Consider the following 20,600-nt stretch of genomic DNA (forward strand, 5'->3'; position numbering starts at 1 on the left):
TTTTCTGTAAAATAGTAAGTTGTAGTCACCCTTAAATTTAAGTAAATTAGTTCGGAATTAAGTTTTAAAATGGTTTATAATATAGATCATAGTTTACTTATTATATATATGCAATTTTGAACCAGTTTCACCGGTAATTAACTTAAATATAAGTCTTTTTCTATTATACTACTGCTATAGTAGTTTTCCTACTGAGGGCACTTGTAGGCACTTTCTGTAATTCTGTAAAAAAGTGGCGGCCGTTATGAAACTCTAATTTTAAATAGATGCAAAATATTAACAATAGTCCCAAGCTTAGACAAATGAGCCCAAGCGGCCATATTACTTGTTTACATCTTTTTTTCTCCAAGACCTTGTCGTCTGCTACCTTTTTTTTTCTTTATTATTTTGGGCGTTGGTTTGTATGTGCAAAATTATAGCTGTTAAGTCCTAGAATGTTGACTATTTCGTTCATGATTAGTGTAATTAAATTCATTACATTAGGGAACACCGGGAAACACTCAAGTTGTTACTAAAATTTAATTTTTGGCGCGTTTCCTAATTTTACGGCGCCATCTAGAAACAATCGCAAGAATTTGTTTATAATGGCGTTATATAATTGGTGTAGGGCTGTAGGCCATTGCCGCCGTTTCAGCATGGATGTATTAAAAATTAGCGTTACTGGATTAATCTCTCTTTTTCCACCGTGCAATATAAAATTTTTTATTAAGAAATTGTCGGTGATTGACTACCAAATCGTAAGGTAAAGACTTAAAAGGGAAAAAGAGGAGCTATCCGAAGACCGATACATAACACCGTAACTAACGCATATCAATGACGTAATGAAATGAACGACAACTGAAAATTTGTGCTTGGGGTTAAAGGTTAAGGAGAAAAACTGGCCACAGCTGGATGTTCTGAGCGGTACAATTGTACTTTTTCGGTATATTTTAAAGTTTTCAGTACCGAAAGTACATTTTGGTTTTTAAGGGTACATTTTCAAATTTAATTTTTAACATTAGTGACTATGGGATGAAAATTTCGCCGCTAGATGGTGCCAAAAGCCTTTCGTAGAGGGGGACGGAAATTTTCCTACCCCCAGGGGGAAAGTACATTTTGAAAAAAGCTTCAGTACATTTTACTATAGGGAGTGGGCAAAGGGGTGAAAATGTCCCCTACTAAGCGTCAGACCATCACTTAGCCAATCAGGAGCCTTCCCCCATTCTCCTTTCACTCTGTGAAATTGCCGCCATTTTGGTGGAAAGGGGAGGAGCTATCTTAAACCACACCTCTCTATCAGCTCCCTATTGGGGAAGGTACGTTTCCAAAAAGTCCAAACAACCTTCTGGGCTTCTGGCTCGTGACTCGTGAGTACCATGGATGAAGCCAGGATAGCCGACTCTAGCTTTGGCCTATAGTAACCGATTTTCGAAACGCGACCGTGGCGCCCCCTTTTTTTCGTACAGAAAAACTGGGGGATATTAACTATGGGGAAACTAGTCCCTTGCCCCCCCGTGCATCTAATTATGTTCCGTAGGAAAACTAGAGGCCGCTAGAAGCACTAGCTTCTGCAACGCTTCTGTCATGCCTCTACCGGACGTTTACGGAAACTACCGGAGTCGACTCTCCTGGTTGGCTCCATGTGAGTACACTGTCCAGTAGTGATTTCGTACATCCATGGTTTCAGTATTATATTATTTATATATTATGAGTATGAATTGACATTTGTATGTAGTTTATCCTGGAATTATCGTTTTATTAACTCTGATGCTAAATGGGCGCTATCAAATGTATGTCATTTTTATTATATTTATTATACTTTAATTAATTTAATCGCTATATATATGGTAATACGTAAAAGGCTTCTAGCCTAACGCCGGGCCCGGCCAGGCGTTTCCCTAAAGACCAAGGCTTAGAAATTTCGTCACGAGGAATTAAATTAATTTTATGTTCATTACCTGTTTTTAAACTTTAATTTATTCATTACGAAATTTTTATGACGGTAGTCGGCTAATATTTTCGCGTCTTATTAATTATATTCAGAGTAATTAACAATGACTGTGGAACAAAATCCATTGGAACACTTCCTGTGTCCAGTAAGTCCCAAATTCCCAATGAATTTTGCGTAGACTAAAACTGTGCAACGTAATATTAATTCCTTTATTAAGAATTAAATTAATTAATGAAACATTACTATGCACAATGTTTTACAGAGTCAAAAGGAGAAAACGCAAATGCTTGGTCAGTTAAAAGATATTACTGGTGTCCAAGATAACGTTATTCTAGAAAACGCGCTTAATTGTACTAAGAATAAAAGCGGAGAGTACGACTTAGACCAGGCAGTTAATATGCTTATTGATGAAAAATCTAAACCAAAGGTAAAAGTTATAATTTTTAAATCGTAGAAGGGATTTTTAATCTTAAAAATTTTAGAAACAGGGGGATTTCGAACATCATCAAATTGATTTGGCAACGGAGGAAAGTGCTTATAAAAAAGAAGTATCGCAGGAGATTGATGATCACACTGATGCCATTATTGACTTAACTCACGAAACAACTGTTGGTGTTGGAGTGGGTTCTGACAGTGCCATGGCTTCCTCCGACAAAGAGGATGACTTGCAGAAAGCTATCGCTCTATCTTTACAAGATCAACACGTTGGTGGCCTTGGTGGACAAGTGACTATGGAAGAGCAAGATATTAGCCGGTAAGATTAAAATAATTCTTAGTAACTTAAGTTATTTTCAAATTTATGTATGTCAACGTTATGGAAATTATAGCGTATTAGAAGCCAGTTTAGCGGACAATAAAAGCCTCTGCGGTACTAAGAGAAAAAGGGGTATTGGGGGAGAAATTTGGCAAGATCCTTTAAATCCTCATGAAAGAGAAAGACCGCAACCCAAGTGGCCTGTGGGTTTAAAAAATGTTGGTAATACATGCTGGTTTTCGTCAGTTATTCAGGTACAATGTAATTAATTTGAAATCAATCGTGTTGAAAATTTATTAACCTGTTTTTTAATATTATTATAGTCTCTGTTTCATTTACCTATCTTTCTTCAATTGGTGTTAGAGTTTGTTCCTAATAAAGAGTTTATAAACGATGAAAATATTTCGGTAAGATTTGCGTGTATAGTAGCGGAGCCTCCGAAATGAACTAGGCCCGTGCGTGTTGATTTTTACGTGGGGAAATATCCAGTTTCGTAGAGGAAATATTTTTACCCTTTGTGTGTACGAGGTGGCGCTTTTATGACCGTTGCGACCGGGGTCTTCCATAAATTATCGTTGATATTTTAGGGGCCATTTATAAAACTTTTATTAAAGAGAAAGGTTAACGTAATTTTTTAGGGGCTATTCACTTTTTATAGAATCTATTGGTTAGATTGTATGGACAAAAAAAGTAATTATGAGATTTTAACATTGTTGTTTTTTTTTTTTTAGTAAAACAAAACCAGGGTTCATACAAACCTGGAAAATAGGGAAAACCTGGAAAAATCAGGGAAATAAATAGTTGACCAAAACCTCAGGGAAAACTCAGGGGAATTTAGAATTTTTAATAAAATTCAGGGAAGTTTGCGTCAAACAGGTACCGAGTAATTAATACCCTCCATAGGTTTAACATTGCATAACTCTTGTTATATTAGAGATACGGGGATGTCCTTTTAGTATGTTATAGTCCTATTTGCCCCCCATCCAACCATACTAAAAACGTAGGACTACGACAAACAGGGGCCGAGTAATTAAGCAAAATGTTCGTTAACATACCCTCCATAGGATTAACATTACACTATATTTGGAGTCTCATAACTCTGGTTCTACTAGAGATACGGGGATGCCCTTTTAGTATGTTACAGTCCTATTTGTCCCCCCCCCCTACTTCGTTAACATTTGCTCCATAGGATACTCCATATATGGGAAAAACCTGGAAAACTCAGGGAAGTATCTGGTGAAAAATCTGGAAATCTCAGGGAAATTTGTTTCCCAAAAGTTGTATGAACCCTGAAAACTTCTTGAAGTTGCTAATTCACAGTTTTCATATACCCCCTTCATAACCTTTCATTTTTTATCCTTTACTTCTTTGGAATGATTGTTTAATAAAGGTCTTCGGAAATTTTCTAAAACATTTTTTAACTATCCGCGACCTCGGCTTCACCGCTTTACGTCTATACCATGCCCTAATATTGTAGCAGTCGACGGCTGAACTTATGTTTATTTTACGATACTAAAAGAGCCACCAAGCGGGAAAACACGGCGAACTAAATTAGTTAAAAAATATTCTCGCTTCGCCACACGCATGGGCCTAGTTCATTTCGGAGGCTCCGATAGTAGAATTAATTCTGTTTTTAATAAATATTTAATTTCAGAAGCATCAGAAAATTCTATTTATTCAAGAGTTACGCAAACTATTTGCCTTGATGGTGGGTACAAATAGAAAATACGTCGATCCTTCCCAAGTTTTATATATATTTAAAGAAGCTCTAGATAATAGTACAAATAAGCAACAGGTATGTATATTTGTTGTTACGTATTAAGGTTAATTACTTGATAATTTAAATTTCTTCATTTAAAAGGATGTTAGTGAGTTTACGCATAAGCTTATTGAATGGTTGGAAGACGCGTACAAATTTGCAAATACCTCTTCTCTAGTATTGAATCATCCCGCTTTTAAAGAGTACGTCTTGTTTGTCTCCTAAAATTGCGATGGAGTCCGACTGCGAGTACTCGGACTCGCAACTGGTTTTCCTAAAAAATTGAGGGTACTCGCGAGTCCTCCAAAAGGCTAAAAACACTACTCGACGAGTCCAACTTTCCCCTTATGCGGCTCCTTTTTTCATCTTTGAACTAAACCTAGTCTAATTTTTGTCATGCTAGTCCATTTAACATAGGCCACTCGATCATGCGTTTAGTATTAGTTACTCGTTTTTAGTAATTAAAAGTTTATATATATAAACTCAGTAAAAGTTTTTGGACTCGCATATGGCTTGATTAACAATTTTCGACTTTTATGAGGACTCACGAGTCCTGGGAAATTGGACTCGTGGATTCGGCGAGTCCAGTTTTCCACTACTCGTAATTGGACTCGCAACACTAAAAATTAGGACTCTCACACCTCTAGACTTATAGCTTGATATTGTTTAATTTAGTCATCGGAATCCCATGAGCACTTTATTCTACGGTCGTTCAAAATCTGAAGGATTAAACGAAGGCCATCATTTTAGTAATGACATCAATTTTGGACAACTCAATCTTTTAGTTAACGGTTTTAGCGATATTCACGAAAGTTTGGAAGCAGCCGTTACGCATGAAATTGAATCTTCTAGTGATAATTCTATGACCAAATCTGGTCAAGGAGAAGTATATAAATTGAACTCTGGTATTTTAATGAAGATTAACGCTAATATTCAAGTTCTTTACACTTTTTTTAGACTTGGGTGACTCGCCTTCCTCCTGTTCTATTACTGGAGTTGTCGAGGTTTCATTTTAACCAACAATTAGGTGTGACGGAGAAAATTCATAATAAACTCAGTTTCCCCGATGTTATTTACATGGATCGGTAATTGTTAAACAGGTTTCATACAAACCTGGAAAACAGGGGAAAACCTGGAATAATCGGGGAAATAAATAGTTGACAGAAACCTCAGGGAAAACTCAGGGGAAATTTATAATTTTTAGTAAAATTCAGGGAAATTTGCGTCAAACAGGGGCCGAGTAATTAAGCAAAATGTTCGTGAACATACCCCCCTCCATAGGATTAACATTGCACTAAACTTTGTAGGCTCATAACTCTGGTTCTACTAGAGATACGGGGATGTCCCTTGAGTATGTTATAGTCCTATTTGCCCTCCATCTAACCATACTAAAAACGTAGGGCTACGACAAGCAGGGGCCGAGTAATTAAGCAAAACGTTCTTAAACATACCCTCCATAGGATTAACATTGCACTAAACTTTGGAGGCTCATAACTCTGGTTGTATTAGAGATACGGGGATGTCCTTTGAGTATGTTATAGTCCAATTTATCCCTCCCCTCTTTCGTTAACATTTGCTCCATAGGATACTCCATATACAGGGAAAAACCTGGAAAATTCAGGGAAATTTGTTTTCCAAAAGTTTTATGAACCCTGATTAAACCTAATTGAATAATTTTAATAGTGTTTAACTTATATTTGTCTTTTAATAAGGTATTTGGAATGTAATAAACAAATAACTAGATGTAAAAGGGAAGAAGTTCGTAGGTTGAAGGAAATTAGATCAAAGTTACACAGTCGATTACAGAAGTATGATGTATTGATGTTTTTAATACGTTTCTTTATTTACATTTTTATTAAAATATTTAAAAGATATCTAAATTATGGATCTGGTTCGAAGCGTGTTCCGCTTCACGATGTTCTTCAATATGCCCTTGAGTTTGTCGAAAGTAACAATAATACACTGGGAGATAAAAGTGGGCAAAATCAGTTGCCGCCACATTTATCCAATGATGGAACTCCAGTCTCTAAAATTGGCTTTAAAGTGGAAACCAAAACACCAACTTCTTTCTTATTATCAGCAAAGGGATCGCCTAGCTTGGATGTTGAAATGTCATCACCAGCGTCTAATACCAGGTAATTTATGTTTAGTTATTCTAGGGAAGCAGGGATACTAGATGTTTTAAAAGGGATTCGAAGGGAAAGGGAAATTCTGGATGCGTTATCGTCGTGTCATGTGCAAGCATGGTTTTCACTTGACCGAAAATAACTACTTTGCAGCTGGACGTCAAACGTCAGATTTGTTTTTACGTTGTCGTTCGGCGTTATAGCGTTTTCACTTAGCGTAGTTCCCGCAATTTCCGCAAATTATTGAACCAAGGCTTACTAGATAAACTGGACATTGCACCAATTGCAATTGTCTTATCATAAATTGTCTTATATCATAAAGAAATGGATGGTTCCGAACCTCTTCAATAAAACTTTCAGCATTGAACTTCATCATGCTCACGGATTTGTACTAGTAACTGACTCGATTAGTAACTAAATAAATAAAAACATGGCGGACCGCGTACGTACTCTTCCGAAGTTCCGAACACGCGTGGTCAAAAATGACGTCACGATTCAAGCTTATTGGTGATTGGCTCGTGCTGAGCGTTAACGTTGAACGCGGCCGAAAAAATAGAAAGCTAATATCGTCACACTCAACGTAATTTTGGTCCAGCGTAACTATGTTTTTGTGCTTTTCACTTTTTCTGTTGTCGCTTGACGTCGGGAAAAAATTTACGCCGAGTGAAAACCAAGCTTTAGGGTCTACCGTATTTCTACTTTTTAGTACCATTCAAGGCCAAATCAAAGATGATGGGGGAGAAGCGAAGTCTGAGAGAAATAGGCGCGCTAACTGTGGAACTGCTTAGGTCCGATGGGACACAAAAAATGGGTGGGGAATACTCGGAATACCACTTACTTCAATTTGTCCTTGAAAGGGGGAAAACAATCCGCCGCGCGTTTTAGACTCCGTTTAATTAACCCTCTGCCACATGCGCGTCTGAATGCACACGAAAAAGTTTGAGCTGCTCATCACTCTTAAAACATTTAGTATCCCTGAGGGAAGTTTCAAAACTCAATTATGTATCCTTGCAGCGTTACTATGGGTTCTCCTTGTGACTCTCCTTTAAAAAGTGTTTCTCCAGCTCCAAATCACCCTCCGGCAACATTTTCCAAAACTCAGATTGATAACGAAGCTTGTATGGCTATACCAACGCCTCGACACATAACCGAATCAGAATTGAATGTTTTTCAAACTTGTCTTCGAAGATGGAGGCACGAAGTCGAAAACGACGTTAAGGGTTAGGATTTTGTGATTAAATTAAATCTAATACCGTATTTAATTAATTTTTGATTTCAGAACTTCAAGAGGAAGTTGGCAAAGCTGATCATGCCATCCGCGAGATCTATAACGAACCTTCTCTTCAAAAAGTTCCGTACAAATTACACGCGGTTTTAGTACACGAAGGTCAAGCCGCTTCGGGTCATTATTGGGCTTACGTTATGTGTCCGAAAAGATCTGTATGGTTGAAATGCAACGACGCGACTATCACGGAAACTAACTGGGCCGAATTGCAAAAAGATTCAGTAGGTGGTCACAAAAATGCTTCGGCTTATTGTCTATTTTACGTTGACCATCGTTTATACTCTTGTAACGCGAAACAAGGTAACCCCCCCTTTTAAAATTATTGATATTATCATAAGTTTATCATGCCTCTAAGTACACAAATATGGGTTACAACTGGGCATCTTAGCAGGGTTCATACAAACATGGAAAACAGGGAAAACCTGGAAAAATCAGGGAAATAAATAGTTGACAAAAACCTCAGGGAAAACTCAGGGAAATTTATAATTTTTAGTAAAATTCAGGGAAATCAGGGAAATTTGCGTCAAACAGGGCCGAGTAATTAAGAAAAATGAAATAGGATTAACATTACAACCAACTTTGGAGGCTCATAACTCCGGTCCTACTAGAGATACGGGGATATCCTTTGAGTATGTTATAGTCCTATTTGCCCCCCATCGAACCATACTAAAAACGTAAGGCTACGACAAACAGGGGCCGAGCAATTAAGCAAAATGTTCAAAAATACCCTCCATAGGATTAACATTACACTATATTTGGAGGCTCAAAACTCTGGTTCTACTAGAGATACGGCGATGTCCTTTGAGTATGTTATAGTCATATTTGCCCCCTTCCCCTCCTTCGTTAACATTGGCTCCATAGGATACTCCATATACGGGAAAAACCTGTAAAACTCAGGGAAGTATATGGGGAAAAACCTGGAAAATTCAGGGAAATTTGTTTTACAAAAGTTGTATGAACCCTGGATACGGAGAGAGTATGGGGTTTCATTAAAGGGAGCCAGACAAACACGATTGCCATAGAAGTAACGCCATTTGTCTACTTAAAGGCATGATAAACTTATGATATTATTTATTAATTTTTTTTTTAAGATAGAATTATTTTATAGATGTTACGGAACAAGATGGAGACGAAGCTTCAAACTCCAATTTACCCTTTCAAAGCTTGGATGATCTTCCCGAAGATCTTATCAAATACGTTCAAGGAGATAACGATCAATTTGAACAAGAAATTCAAGTATGGGACTCTGAACAAGCCAAGATTAAGAAGGACGCTAGTACAATTACCAATACCGTTGTTGCCGATTCAAATATGGATAAAACTAGTTTAGAAGGTGTAAATTATTTACTTTTATAATTTTGGCATGCGATGTTATTTGATTTTGTTTCTTTGAAATATTTACCGTAATTTATTTATTTATTTAAAATTAAAGCTAAGAATGATCAGTTTGTTAAGAATGACAAGTTGAGATATATTGAATTGAAACACGCCTTTCTGGCTTTAAACTCCACCGTTAGTAAATTAAAGAGAGTGGCTGAAATACCCAGAGCCGTTCCCTTGACCCCTATGGAAACGTTGAACGAAGCTATGAAGTTGGAAAGTCAGCGAATTCAAGCCTTGGCTAGTAAAGGGAAAGATTTCTTACAAGAAGATACGCGGTTACATCACGTTGCCATTTATTTCATTAAAAATAAACTACCCTGGGAACCTTTTATCAAAAGGGTACTCCTAGAACAGTTTTCTATACCTCCTTTGTTGAGACAGTTACCGGAGTAAGTACAACTACGATGCATGCAGGGAGCCCAGCCAAAAATTCAAATTCCTTATAGAAAAAATGGGAAATTCTTCCCGGAATTATAGGATTTTATAGGAGAGAAAAAATATGTTTTTATAGGAAAATATTGGACTATAACTGCCTATATATAATACCATAAGTTCGTAAGATATGTTCCATAAGTTTGTCACTGGTTACTGAGAGCTCATCATGAAGTGACGTAGGGGGAACGTCATAGATTCTCGTGAAGTGCCGCCTGCCTGGAACAATCGGGGAAATAAATAGTTGACAAAAACCTCAGGGAAATTTAGAATTTTTAGTTAAATTCAGGGAAATTTTCGTCAAACAGGGGCTGAGTAATTAAGCAAAATGTTCAAAAACATTCCCTCCATAGGATTAACATTACACTATACTTTGGAGGCTCGTAACTCTGTTTCTACTAGAGATACGGGGATGTCCTTTGATTTTGTAATAGTCCTATTTGCCCCCCATCCAACCATAGTAAAAACTTGGGGATCGAGTAAACAGGGGCCGAGTAATTAAGCAAAATGTTAACTAACATACCTCCCTCCATAGGATTAACATTACACTATACTTTGGAGGCTCATAACTCTGGTTATATTGGAGATACGGGGATGTCCTTTGATTATGTAATAGTCATATTTGAACCCCCCCCCCCCCCTCCGTTAACATTTGCTCCATAGGGGAAAAACCTGGAAAATTCAGGGAAGTATATGGGGAAGAACCTCATGGAAGTCTCAGGGAAATTTGTTTTCCAAAAGTTGTATGAACCCTGGCCTGGTGAGGCGCTGTCAGTGTCAAAGGCTTAGTACGAACTAAGGAAGATGGACTGCAAAACTGAGTGTAGTCAATTCTCGCTTGTCGTTCTCGAACTAGCTCTCATTAAGTCTAGCATTATGAAGTATAGGAAGTGTCAGACTTATGGAACGTATCTTATAAACTTATGATAATGCTGTTTGTATTTTGGCTTAATCTATGTAGATAAATCTAAAATTCGATTTCTCTTTGAAAAGAGGAACTTGATTAAAATAAAAATAAAAAATCCTGAGCAAGCGAAGAGAGCTTAGCAATTTTGGTCTCTAGTCAAATTAATTTTGTTAAATTTGATGCTAAACCATTCAAAAACTTCGACTAAGTCAAAAATATCGGATAATATAGGACCTTTCACGAAATTATAGGATAATATAGGACAGGTTCAAAAATATAGGAATTACAGGACCACTGGGCTCCCTGACAATGGGGAAAATTCTCTTAACTTTTTAAGCGAGTTATCGCAAGTGATAACTATCATCTAAAGGGTTGGTGACAACCTTGTGCGTTTATGAGTTCGTGATATCTAAATAGGTGAATTAAAATTTTACTGTTTTTAATTTACACGAGAGTGGTAACTTAGAAAAAGGGTTAAGCTGGTCGATAAGTTATCGCTTGCTTTATAACTAAAAACGGTAAGATTTTAATTTGACCACCTTGTTTTTTATTAGCACGAGGGGAATTCGCGAGACAGACGATTTTTGTTCAAGGTTTGATGACGCCTATGACTAATCACCTATTTAGGTATCGCGCACTCATAGACGGCGGGTACTCGGACTCTCAACATGTTTTCCCAGAAATTTGCGGGTACTCGCGAGTCCTCCGCAAGGCTAGTAACACTACTCGACGAGTCCATTTTTCCCGTATGCCAGTCTTTTTTTCCTTCTTTAGACTTAACCTAGTCTATTTTTTGTCACGCTAGTCCATTTCTTCAGTAACATAGACCACTCGATAACGCGTTTAGCATTAGTTACTAATTTTTTCGTAATTAAAGAACTTTTTTAAAACTAGCTGTTACCCGCGGCGTCGCTCGCTTGTAATAAGAACTTCCATCAAATTGATATAAAGAATGGGTAGATTTTACTGATGACTGATATTTTTGTAGCACCCTAGGAGCGAGGGCACTCGGCGTTGCCCGTCAGCCCGTCGGGATGCATTTTTTATTACTTTTCGCGCGGACATTATTCCATACAGAAGGGTTTTTAAGTTTTTGGCCGCCATTTAAAAAGATGGCAAAAAATCGAACCCGAAAGACCATTTAGCCCGTCTATAGGTTAAAGGAACCCAGTGTACTAAATATTTGCGAAATCGGTTGAAACGCGCGGACTTTGTTGCATAAAGAAGATATTTACATTTCTGGGCGCCATTTTTTAAGATGGCGGCGGATTGGAAAAATCTTTCTCAGTACGCACCTACTACTTATGAGTTACGTTCCTGCAAAGTTTCAGCCTTCTAGGGCGAGCGGTTTGGGCCTTAGCGTTGATTATCAGTCAGTCAGGACTTTGATTTATATAGATATAGATTAAACTCGTAAAAATTTAGTCTCATAGGACTCGCGAGTCCTGGGAAAATGGACTCGAGGACTCAGTACTCGCAATTGGACTTGCAACCTAAAAATTAGGACTCGCACACCTCTATTTGACACAAACCCTTTAAAACTCGCTTAAAAAGTTATAGAATTGCTTCCAATGCCAGTACAATTCGTGAAATTTAAAGTTTGTGAAATAAAATAATCCTTTAGGCTAGGTAAGGAGATTCGTAGTTGCGCCCTTTCTCAAATTCAAAATCTTCAAATGTCGGAGCAACAGCTTAAAGAATACGCTGAATGGCAAAAAAGATATTCAACCTTTCGACGTATTGTGAATTTATTCGTCACTGGTGTAAATAACTACCATAATAAAAAATACAGTGACGCGCTCCCATTTCTGTTTGACGCTTATAAAATCAACGGCACTCTCGTTCAAACGAGACAACAAGAGAGTAGAGGTTTTAATCAGGCGTTATTAGCCAATTATAGGAGAAGGTGCTTATTGGTAAGGAAATTTCTAGCCTCGATATAGCTCAGGGTTGCCACAGTACCTGGAAAAGTCAGGGAATTTAAAAATGGGCTGAAAAGGTCAGGGAATTTTAGAAGTTTCAGGGAAAAGTCAGGGAATTTCATTTTAGTGGGTAAAATTTCTGGGGATGAAAGTTTCTCCTCATCCTCTCTTAACACAGAAAACTCTAGAGCAATCCTTAAAATTTCTAGAATTGTTTTTATAAAGTAAATGCCTTTAAAAAAATCTCTTAGACTGTTATTTATAGTTAAAATATTTCTTAATCATTTTGGTGCAACAAATACACTGGAAAACTTAATGTCGATCGAGTTTATTTAATTATAAGCACTTAAAACGAGCTGTAAACATTCGCACTTTCGGCCTAAAGGTCAGGGAAAATCTCAGAAAAAGGTCAGGGAAAATCTCGGAAAAGGTCAGGGAAAATCTCGGAAAAGGTCAGGGAAAATCTCAGAAAAAGGTCAGGGAAAATCTCGGAAAAGGTCAGGGAAAATCTCGGAAAAGGTCAGGGAAAATCTCGGAAAAGGTTAGGGAAAATCTCGGAAAAGGTTAGGGAAAATCTGGGAAAAGGTCGGGGAAAATCTCGGAAAAGGTCAGGGAAAATCTCAGAAAAGGTCAGGGAAAATCTCAGAAAAGGTCAGGGAAAATCTCAGAAAAGGTCAGGGAAAACCTGGAAAAGTCAGGAAATTTGGTTCTGAAAATTCCGTGGCAACCCTGTATATTAAGCTTTATTGTTTAATTTACGCCGCTTAATTGCTAGGATTTAAATGAAGAAGCGGTGAACCTCTTTCAAACTGTTGAAGAAGAAGATGGAAATCAAACTAACACTGATCAGGTCATTTCATTAATGGAATATTTTATTATTCCGGCCATGTCGTTTCTCAATGGGAAAGATGGTGCGACTAACATAGAGGAGAAACCTTTCAACTGTTCAAACGCCGACTCTGAAGCGACAGTTGCTATTAGAAACAGCTGGTGTTCGTTGCTTGGAAATTCTCTTTCGGGTTGAGTACAATTCTAAATCTTTTAAACAGTGTTGCCCCCTAGAAATGTCTAATTTAAAAAGGGGGGGGGGCAAAAAGTACAGGGAATCTAAATCAGAAATTTTTGTTTCAATGGCGATTTCCATTCTTATTATCATAAGTTCATAAGATATTTTGTATTTCCATGAGTTTTTCGCTAGTTACTGAGAGCATTTCATGAAGTGACGTGGGCAGGGTTCATACAAACCTGGAAAACCGAGAAAACCTGGAAAAATCAGGGAAATAAATAGTTGACGAAAACCTCGGGGAAAACTCAGGTTAATTCAGAATTTTTAGCAAAATTCAGGGATATCAGGGAAATTTGCGTCAAACAAGGGCCGAGTAATTAAGCAAAATGTTCATAAACATACCCTCCATAGGATTAACATTACACTAAACTTTGGAGGCTCATAACTCTGGTTCTATTAGAGATATGGGGATGTCCTTTGATTATGTTATAGTCCTAATTGCCCCCCATCCAACCATACAACAAACTTGGGATTTCAGTGAAAAGGGGCCGAGTAATTAAGCAAAATGTTCGTGAACATACCCTCCATAGGATTAACATTACACCCAAGTTTGGAGGCTCATAACTCTGGTTCTACTAGAGATACGGGGATGTCCTTTGATTATGTTATAGTCCTAATTGCCCCCCATCCAACCATACTAAAAATGTAGGCTGAGTAACTAAGCAAAATGTTCACTAACATACCCCCCTCCATAGGATTAACATTGCACTATACTTTGGGGCTCATAACTCTGGTTACATTACAGATACGGGGATGTCCTTTGATTATGTAATAGTCCTATTTGCCCCCCCCCCTCCTTCGTTAACATTTGCTCCAGGATACTCCATATACGGGAAAAACCTGGAAAACTCAGGGAAATTTGTTTCCCAAAAGTTATATGAACCCTGCTAAGAGCTTTTCATGAAGTGACGTGGATGAAAAGTCATAGATTCTCGTAAAGCGACGCCTGGTGAGGCGCTATCAAAGGCTTGGTAATGCAGACTAAATAAGAAGATCGAAGTGTGAATTTAGTATAGAAGCTTACGCTTCATGGATATATCACTGTAGCCTTCGTTAAGGCAATTCGAATTTAACCACATCTATGTCATAAATTTTCGCGCGGGTGGGGGTACAAGCTTGCTTATGACGTAGGAATTGAGGCAAACCTTTTTTTGTCTCTCGGCGCGCATGCTATTCACACGTACCCCCACCTCCTCTGAATTTGACTCAAATTCTATGTCACAAACCAGTTCGCGCCGCCATTTCAGACAAGGAATAAATTTAGTGCGTGTTTTAAGGTTGGTGATACAGGGTTCGTACACGACCTGGAAAACCTGGAAAAGTCAGGGAAATTGAAAATGGGCCTAAAACGTCAGGGAAATTGAAAATGGGCCTAAAACGTCAGGGAAATTGAAAATGGGCCTAAAACGTCAGGGAAATTGAAAATGGGCCTAAAACGTCAGGGAAATTGAAAATGGGCCTAAAAGGTCAGGGAAAAGTCAGGGAAATTGAAAATGGGCCTAAAAGGTCAGGGAAAAGTCAGGGAAATTGAAAATGGGCCTAAAAGATCAGGGAAAAGTCAGGGAAATTGAAAATGGGCCTAAAAGATCAGGGAAAAGTCAGGGAAATTGAAAATGGGCCTGAAAGATCAGGGAAAAGTCAGGGAAATTGAAAATAGGCCTAAAAGGTCAGGGAAAAGTCAGGGAAATTGAAAATGGGCCTAAAAGGTCAGGGAAAAGTCAGGGAAATTGAAAATGGGCCTAAAAGGTCAGGGAAAAGTCAGGGAAATTGAAAATGGGCCTAAAAGGTCAGGGAAAAGTCAGGGAAATTGAAAATGGGCCTAAAAGGTCAGGGAAAAGTCAGGGAAATTGAAAATGATTTATGATTCACTTAAAGTTAAGTTAATTGGCTAATTTTTATAACAATAACTCGTGCAAAAATGATTCGAGTGAATTTAGATTGGTTTTCATATATTTACGCCTTGTAAGTTATTGCAAATGGTCAGGGAAATTTGTGGAATTTAGTCAGGGAAAACCTGGAAAAGTCAGGGAATTTCATTCCAAAATATTTGTACGAACGCTGTGATATATCCATGAAGCGTAAGCTTCTATAATAAATCCATGATGGAAGTCCTGCAAAATTAACCACCGAGTGTAGGACTTCAATTCTGGCTTGTCGTTCTCCCTCGAACTAGCTCGAGCTGTAAGTCTCTAGCATTACGAAGTATAGGTAGTGTCATACTTATGGAACATATCACTTATAAACTTATGTTATTATTTATTTTGATTATACTCGACTAGCTGTTACCCGCGGCGTCGCTCGCGTGTAATAAGAACTTCCATCAAAATGATATAAAGAATGGGTAGATTTTATTGATGATTAGGAGCGAAGGCACTCGGCGTTGCCCGTCAGCCCGTCATAAAACTTTTCACGCGGACACTATTCCATAAAGAAGGGTTTTTAAATTTCTGGCCGCCATTTAAAAAGATGGCAAAAAAGACCATTCAGTCCATCTACTATAGGTCAAAGGAAACCAGCGTACTAAATATTTGCGAAATCGGTTCAAACGCGCGGACTTTGTTGCATAGAGAAGATTTTTTTTACATTTCTGGGCGCCATTTATAAAGATGGTGGCGGATTGGAAATATCTTTCTTAGTACGCGCCTACTACTTATGAGTAACGTTCCTGCAAATTTGCAGCCTTCTGGGGCAAGCGGTTTGGGCTGGGCGTTGACTATCAGTCAGGACTTCAATTTATATAGATATAGATATAACCATAAGGACATTATGTCTCTCTAAGGGCCCAAGTTTCTATGTTACGGTTGAAATGTATGTATGTCCGATTTGGTCAGCCATCCATCCGTCTCATCTCAAGTGGTATAATAATTGTATAGCCTAAACAGAGGCCGAGCGCATTCGCTGCAGAGTAACCCGGCATTGAACATTTTTCCCTCCTTCAAAGATTTCTCACGACAGCTCTTCGTGATTTTTACTAAGGGCGAATTTACCTCTTGTGTCTGAGAGAGCTGGGGGGTTCTGGAAATTCTCTTACTTATTTTTTCCCCTCAGTCCTTCTTCTCTCGCCTCCCCGTGTGTTTTAGTTTGATTCCCAACCGCTTGGGAGCGTTATCTCAGAGCTCGCGTCTAGACCACGACCGGCTTAGGATATCGGTCATGGCATAAGGAAATTATACTCTCTCTCTAAGGGCCCAAGATTCTATGTTACGGGTGAAATGTATGTATGTCCGATTTGGTTAGCCATCCGTCTCATGTCAAGTGGTATAATAATTGTAAAGCCTAAACAGAGGCATAGCGCATTCGTTGCAGAGTAACCCAGCATTGAACATTTTTCCTTCCTTCAAAGATTTCTCACGACAGCTCTTCGTGATTTTTACTAAGCGCGAATTTACCTCTTGTGTCTGAGAGAACTGGGGGGGTTCTGGAAATTCTCTTACTTATTTTTTCCCCTCAGTCCTTCCTCTCTCGCGTCTCGCCACTCGCCTCCCCGCCTGTTTTAGTTTGATTCCCAACCGCTTGGGAGCGTTATCTCAGAGCTCGCCTCTAGACCACGACCGGCTTAGGATATCGGTCGTGGCTGATTTTGAAAATTATTTTTCTCTCCCGCGAATTTCACGAAAAATTCGGAAGGAGCCCCTATACAAAATCTACGTCACATCTAGCAGAACTAGATGTTTTTAATAATAGATGCGCTTGGGCCCTTAGAGAGAGTATAATTTCCTTATGGTCATGGCTGATTTTGAAAATTATTTTTCTCTCCCGTGAATTTCACGAAAAATTCGGAAGGTGCCCCCGGAGCCTCCGGGATGAACTAGGCCCATGCATGTCAAATTTTATGTGGGGAAATATCCAGTTTGTTAGGGAAAATATTTTCACCATAGATGGCGCTTATTTTTCCGTTGTGACAGGGGTCTTCCTTAAATTATCGTTGATATTTTAGGGGTCAGTCATAAAATTTTTATGATAGAGGAAAGTTTCATCCTAAAATTAACGTAAATGTTTTTGGGGCTATTCACTTTTTACTGAATCTTTCGGTTAGATGGTATTGATGACAACAAAATAAATTATTTCAATTTAAATAATTCAGTAAGAGTTATAAAAACGTATACTTACAATCCGCGACCTTGGCCCAAATACTTAAGCAGTCGACAGGGTCACGGGGTTGAACTTTGTTTATTTTTCGGTCGTATCAGCGCCCCCAAACGGGAAAACACGGCGAACTAAATTAGTTAAAAAATATTCTCGCTTCGCCACATGCATGGGCCTAGTTCATCCCGGAGGCTCCGGTGCCCCTATACAAAATCTACGTCACATCTAGCCGAACTGGTATACGGACTAAATACCCCCAAGACAAAAGACCCCCGGTCATAATCCCCCCATTTTTGAAAACGTACAAAATCCCCCCTCTCTCAAGACAAAAACCCCCGGTCATTTTCCCCCCATCCAAGTTAAGAGTACAAAATCCCCCCACTATCAAGACAAAATCCCCCCACTCTGTAGACAAAATCCCCCTACGTTCTAGACAAAATTCCCCCCACTCTGTAGACAAAATCCCCCTACGTTCTAGACAAAATTCCCCGGTCATAATCCCCGGTTGGGTTATGTTAGGTTTGGTTTGGTTTGGTTAGGTTTGGTTAGGTTAGGTTATGTTAGGTTAGGTTGGGTTTGGTTAGGTTAGTCTACGTCACATCTAGCAGAACTAGATGTTTTTGCTAATAGATGCGCTTGGGCCCTTAGAGAGATGATGTCCTTATGATATAACTTAAGTTGATAACTTGGATTTCTTTTTACTACTTCTAGTTGAAAAACAAGCAAAACTGGGGTTTTTTCTTACCAAACTCCTGGAAGTTAATTCACCCGATGCCGGGAGCAACAACGACACGAGTCCCACGACCGAGACCAAGTTACGGCCAGGAGTATTGTTATGCAATGAAGAACAGGATCTTGAAAAAATGTTTGACGAAACAATGGCGCTAGTACAAAAATCGGGAGTGATGGACGAGGTTTTAAATGAAATTGAACAAGAAGCCGCCTCTTAAAACGTATGAAATCGGAGCCTCCAGTTCATTTCGGAGGCTCCGATGAACTTTTTGAGAGTCAGAATTGCCTAGTAAAATTTAAAAAGTGCGCTCGGTGGTGTGTTCAAACGGGAAGTGATAAGAGGTATTTATTCTCTTCACCTAAGTGTAAAAAGAGAATTAAAAATATTTGTTACGATTTTAAAAGTAACGCGTATTTTTAAACAACGGTTTGAAACCAACCCTCTTGGAGGATTAAGAAAGGGTAGTGCTAAATTAATTAGAAGTGGGGTTAAAATATATTTTATTTAAATAAAAGATTAATAATTCAAGAAGAAGAAGTGAAGAAAGCTTTAATCGTATGTGTTTTATTTTACTAGTAGGGTTTTAAAATATATAATTAATTTAAAAACCTAATTATAATACTATTGATCACTAGTTAAAGAAGCCGTGAATTTAAAAGACAAATTAAACTTTGCGAACCTTTTTAAAATTTTAACCTTACGCTTTCACAATTGATTTAATTAATTTCGGACTCATCTTAGTGTTACCAGGGATAGATGCAATTTTATTAGTAGGAATGGAGAACAGAGTCCCCTTCCTGGGACGGTGAGGGGGGGGGAGGTGAAAGAAGAGGCTGGTCATAGCGAGAGAGGTTACCGCCAGCAAGGTCATCAAAACTTAGTTTTATTGAGCCAAAAAGGTCATTTAAAATTTTTGTCACGTGTTGGCTATGAATCGGACTGAAATAAATACAAACCGTTCTCCATTCCCGCTTCTATCCCTAGTGTTACTTATATGAAAAATTTAAAAAGAATATTTATAAGAACGTTGCGCTGCTTTTCTTAATCTTAATTAACTGAAAGGTTTTTGACTTTTTATACTTTTTCCCTTGATAATTGTATTTTTAATTTTGATTGAATGCGTGGTCTGCTTCCCTGGGTTAAAAATGTTTAAATTTTTAAATCTACAAAACCAAAAAAGTGCCTCTAGGTAATTAATAATTACTTTAAAATACCTTAAAATTTATTAATGGACAGAAATATATATTTGCATAATCCTCCTAGGCCATTTTGAACTAAAATTGCCGCGCTATAGTTTATCTAAACACTCCTCGGGATAATCCAGTATCGCTATTTTACGAATATTTAAGAATTCTTGTTTTTTATCTCTTTAGTTTTTGGTGAGTGATATTAAAACCATACGATTAAAGCGTAGGTTTAATTTCTTATTACTATTTAAAGTAAATAATATTAAAATAAAATTAGTTTACTTTTTAAAGGGAGGGTGAAGTAGAAAATCAAGTGATTTTTTTTTTTAACGATTCTTCTACTAATTTTTAGACCAGTCTGCATAGTGAAACATTTACACCAGGAAATACCAACTCCGAATGATTTTAAAATTCAAATTAGGTTCAGATTTTAAGGAAGGACCTCCGACCAATCGCGTAACACCCTGCCTTTTTATTAACAAAATTCTCGTGGCACGTTCCATGTCTCGCGCCACGATTATCACGTCGAGCCCGAATTTTATCAAATATTGTGATAAATTTCATTCGACACGGAACGTGCCACGAGATAATAAAAAGGCAGGGCGTTACGCGATTGGTCGGAGGTCCTTATTTAAAATTACCCTTAAAATCTGAACCTAATTTGAATTTTAAAGTCATTCGGAGTTGGTATTTCCTGAATGTTTCACTATGCAGACTGGTCTAAAAATTAGTAGAAGAATCGTTAAAAAAAATCACTTGATTTTCTACTTCACCCTCCCTTTAAACTAAACCAAAAATGCTAAAGCCGAAGTTTGAAGGTTTTCATCTACTTTTCGTTATATATTGAAATTTTGTTCTCGCAAAAAACAAAAACAAAAGAAACTGCTTAAATTAAATTAAATTGATGAGAATTAATTAAGTATGATGTAAATAATAAAAAGTTAGTGTTTATTTTAACGTGATTTTTCCATAACAATGAACAAATCCATTTTTTTTTTGTTTGTTTTTCGAAAAGTTAAATTTTAAAGCC

The 20,600-nt window shown here is 37.8% G+C and overlaps 1 protein-coding gene across 4 annotated transcripts; it reads left to right on the top strand.

The window, feature by feature from the left end:
• The first annotated feature begins 1,120 nt into the window (after positions 1–1,120).
• On the top strand, positions 1,121–20,527 carry LOC149661118 (ubiquitin carboxyl-terminal hydrolase 25-like). Of its 4 annotated transcripts, XM_089842515.1 has the most exons (20): positions 1,121–1,621; positions 1,715–1,769; positions 2,023–2,075; positions 2,193–2,357; positions 2,413–2,684; positions 2,758–2,938; positions 3,008–3,091; positions 4,339–4,479; positions 4,546–4,646; positions 5,119–5,329; positions 5,401–5,528; positions 6,156–6,251; positions 6,315–6,578; positions 7,584–7,789; positions 7,849–8,154; positions 8,963–9,187; positions 9,287–9,626; positions 12,201–12,492; positions 13,274–13,517; positions 18,362–20,527. In XM_089842515.1, exons 3-20 carry the CDS (start codon positions 2,034–2,036, stop codon positions 18,598–18,600), a joined length of 3,537 nt encoding a protein of 1,178 aa, XP_089698641.1. In that variant the 5' UTR covers positions 1,121–1,621; positions 1,715–1,769; positions 2,023–2,033; the 3' UTR covers positions 18,601–20,527. The 4 variants fall into 4 exon arrangements, with proteins under 4 accessions (XP_089698641.1, XP_089698640.1, XP_089698642.1 ...); XM_089842514.1 differs by lacking the exon at positions 1,121–1,621 and having other exon boundaries at positions 1,629–1,769; XM_089842516.1 differs by lacking the exon at positions 1,121–1,621 and having other exon boundaries at positions 1,629–1,769; positions 4,342–4,479.
• The last annotated feature ends 73 nt before the right edge of the window (positions 20,528–20,600 follow it).

This window comes from Phalangium opilio, unplaced genomic scaffold (genome assembly GCF_054372755.1).
Source record: "Phalangium opilio isolate 3A_F unplaced genomic scaffold, DU_Popi_V2 ptg000070l_1, whole genome shotgun sequence".
NCBI classification, from domain to species: domain Eukaryota; kingdom Metazoa; phylum Arthropoda; class Arachnida; order Opiliones; family Phalangiidae; genus Phalangium; species Phalangium opilio.